The sequence below is a fragment of the Lonchura striata genome, chromosome 9, assembly GCF_050655825.1.
Source record: "Lonchura striata isolate lonStrDom1 chromosome 9, ASM5065582v1, whole genome shotgun sequence".
Classification (NCBI taxonomy): domain Eukaryota; kingdom Metazoa; phylum Chordata; class Aves; order Passeriformes; family Estrildidae; genus Lonchura; species Lonchura striata.
Genome location: NC_140711.1, coordinates 18,031,956 through 18,047,023, shown reverse-complemented (window position 1 = coordinate 18,047,023; position 15,068 = coordinate 18,031,956). Strand labels below are relative to the sequence as shown.

The 15,068-nt window shown below is 42.2% G+C and overlaps 1 protein-coding gene across 3 annotated transcripts in view; it reads left to right on the top strand.

Moving 5' to 3' along the window:
• Window positions 1–11,717: 11,717 nt before the first annotated feature.
• Window positions 11,718–15,068, top strand: part of PLOD2 (procollagen-lysine,2-oxoglutarate 5-dioxygenase 2) — a 50,247-nt gene continuing 46,896 nt past the window's right edge. For 2 of the 3 annotated variants that reach the window (XM_021536914.4, XM_021536913.4), the window contains exon 1: window positions 12,280–12,393. In XM_021536914.4, the coding sequence (XP_021392589.3) occupies window positions 12,297–12,393 (97 nt within the window). In that variant the 5' untranslated portion in view covers window positions 12,280–12,296. Of the gene's footprint in view, window positions 11,818–12,279; window positions 12,394–15,068 lie in introns of those variants that run through there. The other variant, XM_085587166.1, reaches the window with a different exon arrangement.

Below are 15,068 nucleotides of genomic sequence, written 5' to 3'. Positions count from 1 at the left end.
AATCAGCATCTCTTAAGCTGCAAATATGAAATATTTTCAGCAAATTATTTTTCCTAGGGATTTGCACTTCAGTAATTATGTGGCAAAATTTAGCAAAAACTCTCACTATCAGAGGAACTCAAACCAAATGTGCAAAGAGAAGCGTACACAAGTGAAGTTTTTATATTTTCAGAATGAGGTAATGAGGTGTAAACATCTACAAAACACATTTGACTTCAAAATCCTTTGAACCAAGATGGACAAAGTCAAAGGCAAGGAGTTCCCTGGTCCAGAGGGCACCTAACACCACTGATAAATCTCTGCATCCCAGCTCAGATCCAGCCAGGGCAGTATTTATATCTAGCTATAGATTGGGGGATTTTTCATTAATCTACATTTATGGTTAGAATTTGACTATTTAAAAATGCAAATATACCTGCTGACAAAGGCAAAAAAGCAAGAGAATGATGCTAGAAATATCAGGGCTTGAAATGGGAGCTGAATAATCAAGCTGCAGTCTGGAGTGACTGGATAAAAGAGCATGATGAGAGCTTTCTTTGGAGGTGTGCTGCCTGATTACAGGTAAATATTGGAAAACTGTTGCAATTCCTGAAGCTTCATTCCTTCCCTGAGATTTTTAGCTTCCACTCCAGACAGCTCATGAGCTGTCTCCCTGCAATTCGTTTTGATTCAGGTGCTTTTTCTTTGGCTAGGAGGAAGAATAAGGCATTTTCCACTGCTGCAACAAGTGATGCTGTCTGTCCTTTTGCTGCTGAGGTAAATCTGTATTGATAAAGCATTTGCAAATGCCTTCCTACAAACTCCCACAGCAATTCTAGTAATAGCTGATGGCTGTTAACAGGCTGTCAGCATGGCATCAACAGTTTACTCTGCTGAGGACCAAAATGTTTTAATCTAACACATGTTCTTTTTGGGCTGTAATATGAGTGTGTGAAAGAGAAATGCAGTGAGTGTGACATTCTGGTCAGAACACCTGATCAAGTGTCTCCTCTTATGTCAAAATATAAGAACTATAATTTTTTTTTCTCCCAAAAGAAAGAAGAAAAGTGGCAAGGTAGAACAATGAGGGTGGTCCTGTTAATCTAGCAATTTTGTGTTTAAAGGTTTTGTATATGATGAAATTCTCTAAGTAATGATCCTTGAATTAATTATTAAATTAGATTTAGTTAGACAGTGCTGTGTTTGTTGGAGATTTCTGTGACTGTGGAGCTGTAACTGACTTTCTTCCAAGTCCCATCAGTTCCATACTAATAATGGAGTAGATCACAAGTGCAAAAGATTACTTTGGTTTAAAAATTTACATATGCAATTCCCAAAGGAGTTTTGGTGCAAGAATAAGAATTTTTTCAATAAATTTAAAAGCTGTAGAAGCATTCACATCCCTAAGAGTAGTATTCTTTTCCTCATCACTACTGGAAAGGCACAGGATCCCCTAGAGCACTGCTCTAGGGCACTGCAGGAGGACCCAGGTGCTGTGCAGGGGGGCTGAGGTCCCATTGCCAGTGACAGCTGCTGTCCCCCAGGGACCTGCCATGAACAGGCACAGCACACATGGAGAAACAAAGCATATTTGCTGGTACCTGCTTTCTGCATCTTTGCTTACTGCTAAATATTTTCCAGTGGGTTGTGGGGAGACCACGTCACTGAGAAGTGTTGCTTCCTTGCTCTCATCCACCCACCATCTAAATTAGGTGTTTTATAAATATTTAATCACCAAAGTATCCAAGTCTTTGCCCAGTCATGCTCTCTGGTTATGGAGCCCCAAAATGATGGGAATCACAGGCTGAAGTTTGCGTGGAGTTAGAAGTGAATGGACAAACTCAGAATGAAGCCTCCACCATAATGACAGACTGATAAATCACATCTGTTTTCCTCTACAATACAAAGAGGGAAAAAGCAAAAGAATGACCTAATTTAGTCATGGAGATGAATGGTGTGACAGGAGAGTGTTCCTAAAAACACATATGAAATGTAAATCCTCCTTTCCTGTGAGTGCCTGGGCAGCAGTTGACTTTTGTGACTCACTTTACAGAAACCATGGGAAAAGGTTAGGCTTTCTCTGGGATGAAAAGAATAAGAGTAAATGATATAAACGGAGACTGTAAAGAAAATTCCTGCCTAATATCCCCTGTCTGCACTATATGAAAAACAAACACAGCCAGTAAAGTTTTGATTGGTGCAGTAAGTTCCTTGTCTTTGGAGAGGTGAAGAGGACAGGCTCCACAAGCAGAGCTGCAAGGCTTTGAAGGTTGCCTGGAGAGTGCAGATCCCTTTCAGAAGAGAAAAGGACTTAATCTCACCTGAGATTCTTGGTGTGCTGACTGAGAACTGTGGACATTTAACCAGAAGCTTTTTCCTCACTTCAGCTGGTCATTGGTGTGACGTGGAATAAGCCACAGGGGAGTCACAGCCAAAACATCTTCCCCAACTGGATGCAGGGAGAAAGAGTCAGAGTGGAAAAAGTGTGTGGATGGCCTACGTGCAGCTGAGCTCCAGCTCACAGTGTCTGTTTATGGAAGTTTATATTCAGCTACATACATCATCAGCTGTCTCAGTTACAGCACAGAGGGAATAAAAAGCTAGAATTATGTTTGAGAACTGGAGAATTATTTGTAATAACTCAACAGAACAAATGTGTATTGATAAACAGCAATCTGGGCTGCTCATGAACAGCAGAAGGAAGAGATGAAGAGCAGGATTAAATGGCCTGGTCTTACTAAAACAACAAGAGTCTTCATTCTCTCTAATACTCATTTGGAAAAAGACACATGAGTTATCAGGAACAGAAAGAGGCTGTCGCTGAGATTTTGTAGAAGCCTGACTTTAGCAGTGCATAAATTTTCTTGAGTATCTGTAATTTAGAGGTGATTTTTTTTCCTGCTTTTATATTGTCTTCGCTAGGTGTTGGAAATTTTGTGATAGTGCTCTCTCTGGCTTTGGTACTATTTGAGCAGGGTCCAATTTAAAGATTATATTTTGTTTTGGAAGCAAGTGATTTCTATTCTTTAGACTGGAAATCTGGGGAGGTTGTCACTATTACCTCGTGGGGGGTGAACCTTTAAATTGGGTAATATGAATAGCCTGTGGCAATAATAATAGCTCACAATAGCTTTATACAGTGATTTGAGGAGTCCTGATGGCTCAGTAAATATTTAGTATCAGTTTCAACACTATCATTCAAACTGCTAGCCCCCTGCTAGCCCAGGTAGTGCTCAGTAGGCTTTTTGGGCTGTCACTACAATACTGTGCACAATGTGTCTGACCCCTCTCTGGAGTCAAACAATACCATATTTACCAAACTGATGCCCATAGTAAAATCTAATTAGTAATAATCTGCTAAGATTACTTAATGTTCCTGCTGAGGAAAGATGTTTACTAAAAACTTTTTATCTTTGAAAATCTTCTGTCAAGAAGCATCTTGAAAACGAGGATACATGAAAGGGAAATAATATGATAATAACTGATATATAGTTTTTTTTTTTATTTTTTGTTTATAGTTTGTATCACATATCTCTGGTTAGGAAGAATTTAGTAGGTTAACACAAATGTTTATGTAGCTTTTCCAATCAGAGTAGCAAAAGTAGTATTACTGACCTCAGTATTTCCTGAATCACATGTATAAATCCCACTCCAAGAACCTGAATGCAAGTAATAATCAGTATTCTCACTACATGTGGGGAGCATTATAGCTGAGCCACAGTGAATTCTCCAGTCATATTTTCATCTAAATTCTCAATTGTAGCAGGCAGAATGTAAGCACAATGGGACAGCCACATAAATAAGACTTTCCTGTATGTCAGGGTTTTGCAAAGGTGATAATTTGCTAGGTAGCTGCCTGCCAGAGTTAGATATAGGGGCTAGGGGTTTTTCCTTATTTCATTCTGGCTGTATCAAAGAACATTGTTAATGTATAACTGTCTCAAAGGCAAATATAGCCTTACATTGGTACAGGGATACAAGGAAAAGGAACTTGTGTCAACCCCTTTTCTTTGCCATGGCAACAATTTGGCTTTTTCCTGGCCATTTAGTAGGAGCCTCCTGGGGATGTGTGCTCTGTGCCTACCAAGTGTCTCTCCTCCTCGAGGTACCTTGGAGCAGAGGCTGCCTGCACAGTTTGTCTGAGGCTAGTTAGGTTTAGTACTGTAATTTTCAATCTTCTAAACTCTACAAAAGTGATTTTGGCTGCAGCATTTTATACTACACATATTCTTTTGATGGAGTAAAAAAAAGACTGAGGAAGAGGGAAAAGCAGAAGAAGACAAAGACTCAGGTTCATCAGCACCTGATATTCAGTTTATGTGCCATTTTGACCACTTGCTTAATTCTGCCTGGAACTTTATGAGCAGCCATTCAGAGTGCTGGGGTACTGCAGGCCTACCTGGGATTTCTGCTGTCTATCCATCACAATTTTCTCCCCACTCTGCAGGATATTGCTGCCTTCCAATACACAAAGTTTGTTTAGTTTTCTTTAAATAGAAAGGGGTTTCTTTCCATCATATTCCCTAATGCAGAATCAATCTGTATGTTGCCTTGAACTCCAGAGGCTTAGGATTGTCTGGATGTGAAGAGCCAGATCACCCCTGAAACTACCCTCCTAAAGCCAGAACCAAATGCACTCCCAATGTCAGGTTTTATCAACATTGACAAGTCATCAGAATTATTTTAGTTAGAGACTTCATCTTCTTGAGCATCTAAACTAAATAAGCACAAATTGCAGTCTCTGAATTCAAAGTAGCCATCCTCCTGGCTTCTGTAGAGTGATGTGCTAAAAAATAATTCAATTTCAAAATCTTTTGAAAAGAGTTCTTTTGAGGTTCTGTTGGAGGGTCTCTATTTATTTCAGTCTCTCTATGAATAGTAGACAGGTGAGTTATCTTGAACACAGAGTGGATAACATTCATCAAAACTGTGTGCTATTCAAAGTTTGCATCCTCTGTGCCCCTTTCTGTGTAAGCTGAGAACAGTCAAGCTCTCAGCCTTAAAAAAGGATATGTGCTTTTGCTCACTGGCCTAAAAAATGCAATTGAGAAGAACCATTCAGAGTGGATGCATTTCCCTTTCACAGTACACAGCCTGTAACCTAACACTTTTTTTCACCCCTTCAGTAACTCCTGGCCATTTCAGTGTTAAAGCTCTGAATCTGTTTTGTTCTCACACTTGCCCTGGCAGGCACTGAGGGAAGTGACTGAGCACACAAGTGTGAGCTAACAGTTGTGATGCCTGCTCTGCAGAGAGAGTTTTCTAGTAGTGATCTGAGCCTAACATCCCTTCATATCCCTTGTTATCAAATAAAGCTATGTACACACACAGTGCAAGATTGGAGAAGAGGATGAGGAAAAACCCTCAAAGGTATAAAGCTCCTAAATGTTTCTAAGTTTGAAAGCACACTCCCCTACTGATTGAGTCATGAGATTTTCTTGCTTCCTTTCTTGTGCCAGGGACACTGCTCACAACCTCAGCTTTCCTGGTAACTGTATTTAACTGTTCACTTAAATATGCTATTTTGACTCTCCTTGTTTTTATTGGCTGCCACCTTTTTTCCCTGCAAAAGGTTTTTTTGTCAAGAGGCAAAATGGTTTGGTATTTAAAAACCATATAATATTTTGACTAGCCACTAAATTTAAAAAAACCTGTGGTTCTTAGCTTTCCTTCACCTTTCCTGAGGCTGCTCTTTCAGACACTGCCTGCTGAAAAGTGGAAGCTGAAAAGCTCTGTGGAAAGGGACTTTGCAGCAGCAAAATAACATCCAGTCCATCTCCTTTCTTTTCTCTCTTGAATCTAGTGCTCCAGAAATGCTGCCAGAAGTTGTTTTTGGGCCATCTGGGATTCCTCATTTGCATCATACAGGAAGTAGGAATAAGACTAATTTTGTTATAAATCAAACTAAATTGCTAAAAAACTACCTGTCAAAATTAGGACAGCAGTTTCTATTTACCTCAAACAAGTCAGCTGGAGAGAATGAGATCATTGTGGATAGACAGAGCAGATACAAAACTCCCAGAGTAGGGGAAGGAGGAAAAGAAATTTTAACCAAAACCATTTCAGTAACAGAGGGTATGAAATCTGATGTCTTCCCATAGGGGAATACTTGTGGAGCATGGTTCTCTGCTCCAGTGGTTTTCCCAAATTGCCACTATAGAACTCTCCCCTGATCTTCTGAAATCACAAAAATAGTCAGCTTTAGGGGAGCTATTGTAAAACACATCATGAGCTCCCCTCCCTTATTGATCACACGTGTGGCACCCTTCAGCCTGCTCAATCCCACAGGCTCACTTCAGTGGAACACTTCTACAGTGAGGAAGTTTTGAAAGACAGAAAACTCCAGTCGATTCCCAGCTCCAGAAAATTTCTTAAAGGCATTATTTCTGCTAGTTTCTATTAATCCCACACAGCAAATGTTTAAAATTATTTTTCTTTTTGCCAGTTTTCTTGAATGTTGCTTCCTTTTCTATTATATTCTTTTCTGCATCCCCAAACTATAACAAAAGCAACACTTTAGTCATGTTGATTAATTGTGCATTTCAACACCTCTCATTTGAGGCTCTGGGAAGCATTTTATAGTTTATTGGGTGATGGGAGTGAAATCTTTACAAGATCAACCATGATCAGCAGGGATTACGCTGCAGGATTTAATTCTCAGTTCCTTTCACATAAAAAATGAATGTGATGGAAGTGAAAAATGAGGATAAGACCTTTGTGTCCACCAGAAGCAGTACCAGGGTCTAATGCATCTGGTTTAAGGCCAGATCAGCAGGATTAATACTCTTATGGTGCTCACTGACTTCTGTACCACAGGACAGGCCCTTGAGGCTGGAGCAACAATGTCCTTAATGCTAAAGGATGGACCACAGACAAAAACTTAGCAGGGCTTTTCATGGGTATTCATGTTTTGCTGCTCCCATCTCAGTGAAAGAATGCAACTCTCCTTGTAATTTCAAAGCCACTCGTTCAATCTCTTTGAGTAATTATGGGATGACAGCCGATTATACCCTGGAAATGCTTGCTAGCCCTATTAATCTTTTGCTCATATGGGTTGTTTATAGCTAAAATTATAAACGAGTGAATGAAATTAAGTAATTTCTGATTGGGTGGTTTGGGAAAGAAGCCGTGACTCCAGGCCAAAAGGTTCCCCCAGTGAAAGGTGCTGAGCAGCCATGGAAACCAGCGGGGCTCAGCACCCCTGAGGAGCACTTGGCAGCTCTTGGCCATGGTTGGATCATGCCCATAATCACACCACTGGGGCAGCAGCTCAGAGAAATATTCTGGTTGAAACTCAGGATAAATTAAAGGGAGGCAACCAAAGAGAAACTATTTTCAGAGAGCGAGACTAGAATTTCAGTGTCATTTAGCCTGATTCTTTGGAAATAATTTGTTTGTGGAAGAGTTCTTATTAGGGTTGAAGTACTTAAGAGGCCTTATTACAGGCTTGCACACACATACTAAGTCAGACAGTGCGATGCACAATTTAATGCCATGTTATTGCCAGATGGACTTTCATGTCCCTAGTGATATCTTTTTGAAAAAGAAGAAAAACTAATTATAAGTTAACGCAAGTGTTTCATTGGCTTGTGGTCAAATTTAAACAACTTCAGGCATCTAACTAAATATATATGAAGAAAGCTTTTTCCTATGACTAACAAGGGATTTTTATTTTTTTAAATTAATTTGGAATGTCAATTTCTATTAGTATTACTCTATAATTGCAAACATATATTTTCAGCTACCCCCGACTCACATAAAATACTGATATATGTTGAATTTATAATTCAAAAATAGTATTTTTTTTTAAGAAATTACACTAGGTAAATAATTTAACTGGAAAAAATTGTATGGCTTACTATCTCAAAGATCTTTTACTAACCTAATCTCAAAAATAAACTCATGTAACTACTCTGATTAATAAATTAGATCCATGATATAAACAAAAAGCCAAAACTTTTATTTAATTTTATAGTTTATATCTACTTGAGCCAGGCAGTGAAATCGCTGCTATGGAATTACTGCTGTAACACAAAAAGAGGACAAAATTAATGCAACAAAAATGACATTTGAGAGGAAAATCTGGAATAGGAGATTAATCAATTTGTTCTTTATAACAAATAACTAATGACTCCTGCTATTGAAAATGCATGGGGAATATCTGATTTTGCCCAGACAAAACTTTATTGTCTGTTAGAAATCTATGATCTTTATTGAGGTTAGGGACTTGGGATCCTTGCATGATGATTTTATTTTATTCTTGGACTGCTGCAGCTGGGGAATTGCTGAAAATATCTTCTGTCTGTAGCTTTCCACTCATCAATATTTTTATTTTTCTTTTGTTTTAATTAATGTATAATGAATAATTTCAGTGTTACAAGGTTAGGGAAGGAAGTTCATGTGAGCAATGCTCTTCCATTTTAGCATTTGTGGAAAAGCTAATCAAGTGGGGGTCCAGAATAACAGAATGGTTTTTGAGGCCTAGATGAAAGGTGAGGTAAATTCAAGGAGAGGAAAAGCACTGCAACTGCACAGACTGGTTTTTGTTTTAAGGACAGTAAGATGTAGAGTAATTAGAGGATGTTAAAAAGGTCTCATAAGGAGTTCCTGTGGTTTAGAAGTCTTTCTGGAACAGGACCTCTCTCTCCCTTTGACTGCAGTGGTGGGCTGGTACTGCAGTGAACTGTCTTTGTTTCCATTCCACGTGGCATTGGCTACATGCATTTTGAAATATAAAATTGGTGGTGGTTTGGGTAAGATGGATTTCTAACCTCATGATAATTTCCTACAGACAATTAGGAGACAGGGAAAAGGAGGTACAGATGGGCAGATACAGACAGGGAGTTACTGAGACTGTAAAAGAACTCTCTAAATATCGAGGAAGACCTACCAAAGGAATTATGGTTAGAAAGAATTCAGGAAGCTGTTGTCTTCTGCAGAGGTCCTCTAGAATTTTGCCCAAATACTTGCCAGCTGTATTTGTTATTATTCATTCAAATATTATTGCTGAGCTGAAAATGCACAGGGTCTGAAAAATAAATAAATTTGGTAACTGGTTATGAGGTTAGAAAATAAGTGTACACAGTTACTTTTGGAAGTGAGGACTGCTTGCAGATGCTCTCATTCTTGTTTTCTCCACTACAGATGTAGTTTTAGGACAAAAAACTCCTTAGGCTCCCACATTCAAGGCCTCACAACTAAAATTTTGCTGTCCTCCATGCTACTTAACAAAACATATTCATTTCTTATGAAGAATTACCTTCTTGCAGAGGAAAGGAAAAAAGGCTCAATAAAGCCAAAAATCAAAGGAACAAACAGTGAGAATCACAAGAATGTGAGCCTGTGTCTTGGAACATCCATAGGAGCTGCTTCAGGAATTAAATTCCATAGCTTAGCAGGCATACTTGGACATTTCACTGAATATTGCCTATATTATTTAAAATTGTTTTGGTTTGAGGGTAAGTCTCAGTTTAGGAGCTCTGATATCGAAGTGTTTTAAGTGTTGCAGCTGCTACACCAGTAATACCATCCTGAAGCAGCCTGCAAAAGCATCAGGAGAGCTGAAGACCTTGCTAACCACCAGCTGCCAGTTCAGGCCTAAAGTTGGTATTTGTGCACAAAAGCAGCATTTCCAACCCAAGTGTCTGTGAGAGCAGGGCAAGACAGAGCCCCTGGGCACTGCACAGCTGGTGCAGCTCAGTTCTGGAGTTTCACAAGCATTTTCCTTTCCATCAGCCAATGTCCGAGTGAAGCCTCTGGGGGTAGGAGAAGTCTTGACCACATCTGTCACTTTGAAAGCAGTACTTTGGGTAGCTTTCAGCTCTGTTTTCTCTCTGGGGACAAAGCTTGCATTTTCTAAGAGCAGTCTAAAATTGAAACTAGCCCTCAACAGACCATGGAAAATAACAAGAAGTTGCATAAATTTCTATTCCAAGTCTGAGCTTGCACGTACAGGTATGACCTGTGTTAGCTGTGTTTATATCACAGTTCCCTCAACCCATTTTCCTCCCACTTTAGAAATCTGTTTTTGCCAGCTATTTCCTTTCCTTTCATTGTTGCATATTTACAGAGTTCTCTCACAATTCTTTTCATTCTTCCCTGCTACTGTTTACTTGTACATTTTGATAACAAAATGCCTCTTAGGATTCCTCTTGAACACTCTCTCCTCTTCATGCCCATTGGTTTCCACCTAACTGTTTTAGGACCTGTGTGTTTTCTCTGGTGAAAGCAGCTGCTTATGGCTGTAATTTCTCAAAGCACTGGGTATGTACGTGACCATCAGCCACTGATTTTATTCTCAATTCTAGGGGCTGAAGCTTTGTCTTATTTCCATTCCATCCCTGGGAGCCATGACATCATCTCCATGGTATTCTGAAATTATACCCAATGGTCCTGTTTTTTCCTCTCAGAATTTATTGAAGAAATCTGTGATTTCCTTCAGGGTTTATGGTACTAAGTGTGTTCTACATGTCTTTAGTGATTTATTCTCAATGAGGTTTTTTTTTTCAGCTTTGCAATTACACTTTCTATCTCAAGAGTACAAGTGTTACCAATAAGCTGTTCTGGATCTGAGGTGTGGTTTGATCTGTTGAGGACCTCTTTTGAAATGCTTGTTTAAACTGTTTTCTATTTTAAAACTACAGCTGCGATATTTTTTTCTGTCTTCATTTTCCATTAGCCAAATTTCTTGAACTTGTTTATTGAAAAACCAAAGATGGATGTACTTGCAGGATCATCCCAGTCATGGTATTTGCTCACTTTCAGTGAATGTGGTGAGGTGATCAGCAGCCGTGGTGCTGCTTCTTGGAGGAGTGAACAGAGGCTGTTCATGGATGTGAGCAGTAATGTGGTCATATTGTCTGCATTCAAAACATATTTGTTCTCTGGTGAATTTCTGTGTGCCTGGAAGAGGTGGGAGGAAAAAGTACATAATGAGTAATTTCCCAAGAACTGAAGGATCATTTTTGTTTCTCCATCAATTGCATGATTACATTTTTAGTTCCCAGCTGCTGCTTTCATGAGCCTGTATGCTGCAGAAGCTCCTCCAGACCAAGGACCCAGTCTTTTATTTGGTTTACTGTCCATCCCTCCTGTCTGTGCAGCCTGATCCAGAAAGAATGAGCTCTTCCAATTAACCATAAAGGCATCTGGGAGAATAATGCAGGCTCTGATTTCTGCCCTGGGTTCCAAATAACAGCACACATTTAGAACTGTAGGATCCCAGGTCAAGTTTTCCCTTTCTTTCCCCCTCTAATTTTTTTTTTTCCCCTTCTTTTTTATTTTTTTCCCCTGTTCTCTATAGATCCAAAAAAGAACATCTGTTAAGCCCATAGAGACATTTAGGATAAAAAATGAGCTGTCTATTTGATGGTTATATATGTGGAACTCAAATACATGAATCTTACTTTCACCACTAATTTTTGTTTTGGATTATGCCTTTGGTCTTCAAATAGTATTTCCAAGGTGTAAATCTTCACTGATTCCAGTAGGTTGACATTTGCTTTTAAAATTTTATGTCACTTTTAAACATTCATGGTATTTTTTTGCATATGCTTTGTATCACAATAAGAAAGAGTGAAGGCGGGCCAGTACACTTTCTTTATTATCACCGAGCTTGCCTGTAGTGATTTTTTTGGCTATTTAATGGTAACAATGTGTCAGTCTTGTGTGTTTGGATTAGACAAACGAACCAAGTCAGCTGAATGCTGAGGCGATGGAGGTTTTGACAGACGCGTTCTTCTTAAGCAGAGCGGATGTGCGGTGCGCTCCCGATGCCATCAGGGCACACAGGCGGAGGGGTCGCATCCTTTCTATGGGCACACGGCGCAGCGGCTTCAGGTACTCACAAAATCGCGTGTTCGTTTATCGGGACATAACGGCCAACGAAAGCACTGAGCCAGTGTCCGGCGGGGCAGGCGAGCGTGGCTGCTGGCACGGCACACGGGAGCGCTCCCCGCACCCGGCTGGCACGGCCGGACCCCGGCAGCGCCCGCCGCCGGCCCCATCCCCGCGGCCGCGCCTGTGCAGCGCCGCGCCCGCGGCGGGGCCGAGGCGGGGCTTGGCCGCTCGCCCCTCCCCGGCGGCGGCGGCGGCACCGTGCGCCCGCAGCGGCTCCTGCTGCGCCGCCGGTGCCCTCCCACCGCCGAATAAAGCCCGGCGCGGGGGGAGCGCCGCCGCTCCTGCCCGCCGCGGAGGAGGAGCGCTGTCTGCCCGCCGCGCTCCCCAGGCGCCTTCTCCCGTCTCGTTTTCCACGCCTCCCCTCTCCCCCGCTGTCGGGGGCTGGTGGCGCGGGCCGCCGGCGGGTGCGGAGGGCGAAGATGGCGAGGAGCGGCTCCCGGTGGCCGCGGCTGCTGCTGCCGGCGCTGCTGGCCCTGGCGCTGCCGGCGGCGGCGGAGCGGCGCCCCGGCCCCGCAGGTGAGCGCCGTGCGGGGGCCGGGGTGCGGTGCGGGGCCCGGGGTGCGGTGCGGGGGCCGGGGTGCGGTGCGGGGGCCGGGGTGCGGTGCGGGGGCCGGGGTGCGGTGCGGGGGCCGGGGTGCGGTGCGGTGCGGGGGCCGGGGTGCGCTGGCCGTGCCCGCCGGAGGTGCGTGGGTGTGTGCGGGCGGCGGGGATGCGCTGCTGGCCGGGCGGCATCGGCCGCTTTGTGCCTGGCGGCTCGGAACATCCGCCAGGAAGGGAACGCTGGGACCCGCCGCTTCGCCGGGTTATTTATTTATTTATTTTTATGTATTTATTTCCCACCGGCCCTTCCCTGCCCCGCACGGTAATGCGGGGCGGCTCGGCGCTCCCCGGGTTGTTGTCGAGACGAACCGCTCGGATGAAACTATCTTAACCCGCCCAGGAGTTCATAGATGCCTAATTCCACTTAAGGGAAAAAAAAAAAAAAAAAAAAAAGAAAAAGGATTCCTTAAGGGGAATTGAGACGCCTAAAGTTTCTTGTTGCCTGCTCCCCCGCCCTTTTTCTCCCGTCTCCACGAGACAAGGTGTTGGTGAACATATTTTTCCAGTGCTCGGAGGAGCAATAGCATCAGTCACTGCTTCTCTGAACTTGAGCAACCGCTGATGAGGTTTCCTACTTCGTGCAAAAGTCAGCTGGAGACTCCAGTGCCCCTTCCCGTCCTGCAGAGCCTTCTCTACCTTTCACTCGTGTAGTGGTGTTCGCTTCAAGGAGCCAGGATATAGAAAGAGATTTTATCTTCAGCATGTAAAATGAAGAAATGTATACAGGAAATTCCCTCAGAGAGAGGTGTCCAAGTACATGTATATCCAACAATATGCTGAAACCTATTTTTTGCTATAATGCTGTTTAGAGTCTGTACTTCTGATTTCTATTCTAGGCATACAAAGGTATTTCATCCCACTACATTATTATCACATGAAATCCAAAATAGTTTCATTTCTTGTCTTGTTTTCTCAAGAGTTATCAACTTATTCTGAGTATCTAGCTTAATTTCTTCTGGAGTGAACAAGGAGGCTTCTTTATTTGAGCAGCAAGTTTTGTCAGTAGGTTCTAACTTTGATGTTAAAACTACTGATTTAGTTGAAAAGTAGTATAATAATAATAATAAAATAAAAGTAGTATAAAAATAATAATAATTTAAAATGCTGTTGAAGAATATCAGACTACTCAATGAAGGTCTAATTTCCAGTTTTTGTAATACTTTGCTACTTCTGGTCATTCAGAGTATTTCTCTGAAGGCTATGATGTGGTTTCTGTGTGCTGGGGAGGTGTGAGCAATACCCTTCAGCCTTTGCTGCCCCTCAGAATGCACCCCCCGGGACAGGTTTGAGCAAAAAGTTGAGCTCCTATCCCTGTTTTCAGGGCAGTGAGATTGTAAGTTGAACTTCTTTGGAAATTAGTTATGGCAAGCAGTTATTCTTGCAAATGTAACTGTTCAAATAATGTTTTAGCTGTGCACTTGAAATATGGGCTCTCAGGCTGGTAAACTAATAGCTGACATGGTAAGGATGCTTCTTTAATCCTTCTGCTTTTCAAATGTGTGCAAAGCAGAGTCCTTATTCCAGACAGCAATGTATGATTCAGCAACCCAAAAATAGACTGCTTTGTCTGTATCAATAATAAAAATGATTCTATGGAAGTTACAGTGCAAGAAAGCACTGGTAGGTGTACTGGTAAGGTGTTCATGCAGCAAGACCTTAATTATTTTTAATTTAGACACGAATAGCCTGAATTGTAGCAATCTCTGCTGAACTGAAACCACTCTGAGAGTAGTTTCTTGACCTCAGACACTGCCTGCTGTGTTACTTGTTTTTATTCCAGTTTTAACCCTTAAATGTTTTCCTTAAGTCTGTGCTGTATTACTTGAAGAAGCACAGACCTTATGGTGCCTCTTATTTCTAGAAATCTGTTTGTCAATTTCTAGTTTCTTGATACTTTGTACAATTCGGTGTAAAAACAGCTGGCGAAGACACAAATTTACATGTCAGTTTTTACTGCAGTCCATTAGTGTTGCATACTTGCTACAAAAGCTCTAACAAAACTATCTGGAGCCAGCTGACAAGCTGCATCTTTATTCTTAATAAGGCCTTACTTAGAAAGGCTTAGAAAAGTGATTTCAGGAGGGCTGCCTGTTGCGCAGCACTGCTTACAGAGAGCAATCAGTGCGGCCCTGTGGCTAAATGCGTTTGCAGAAATCCCTCTGCGCTCCTTCCTTGGCCACAGGGTTATGTTTCAGGCAGTCACAGAGAAGAGCACTGTTGAGCTCTGAAACACTGGCTCCTGTGTGCTGGAGATGCAAAAGTTTCTGTGTTAAAACATCAGTGCTGAAATATTTTCATTGCACCGCGCTTGCTGCCTGCAGATTGCTTATTGTGACACACAAAGTCAGAGGAAACAACTTTTGTGATTGTGCGAGAGGCAGACACTCTCTTGGCAGCAGATGTAAATGATGTTCTCACCTAGGATGTTTTATCAATCAGCTGTTTGCATGGAAAATGACTTTGCAGCCTTCGAGTCCGCTCCCCGGAGCGGCTGTGGAGGCTCGGCCGGAGCCGCGCTGAGGCGTCGGGCCCCGGTTGTGATGGCGGCCAGCGGGCCCCACGGTTTGGTTTGAAGTGGGCCCCATGGTTTG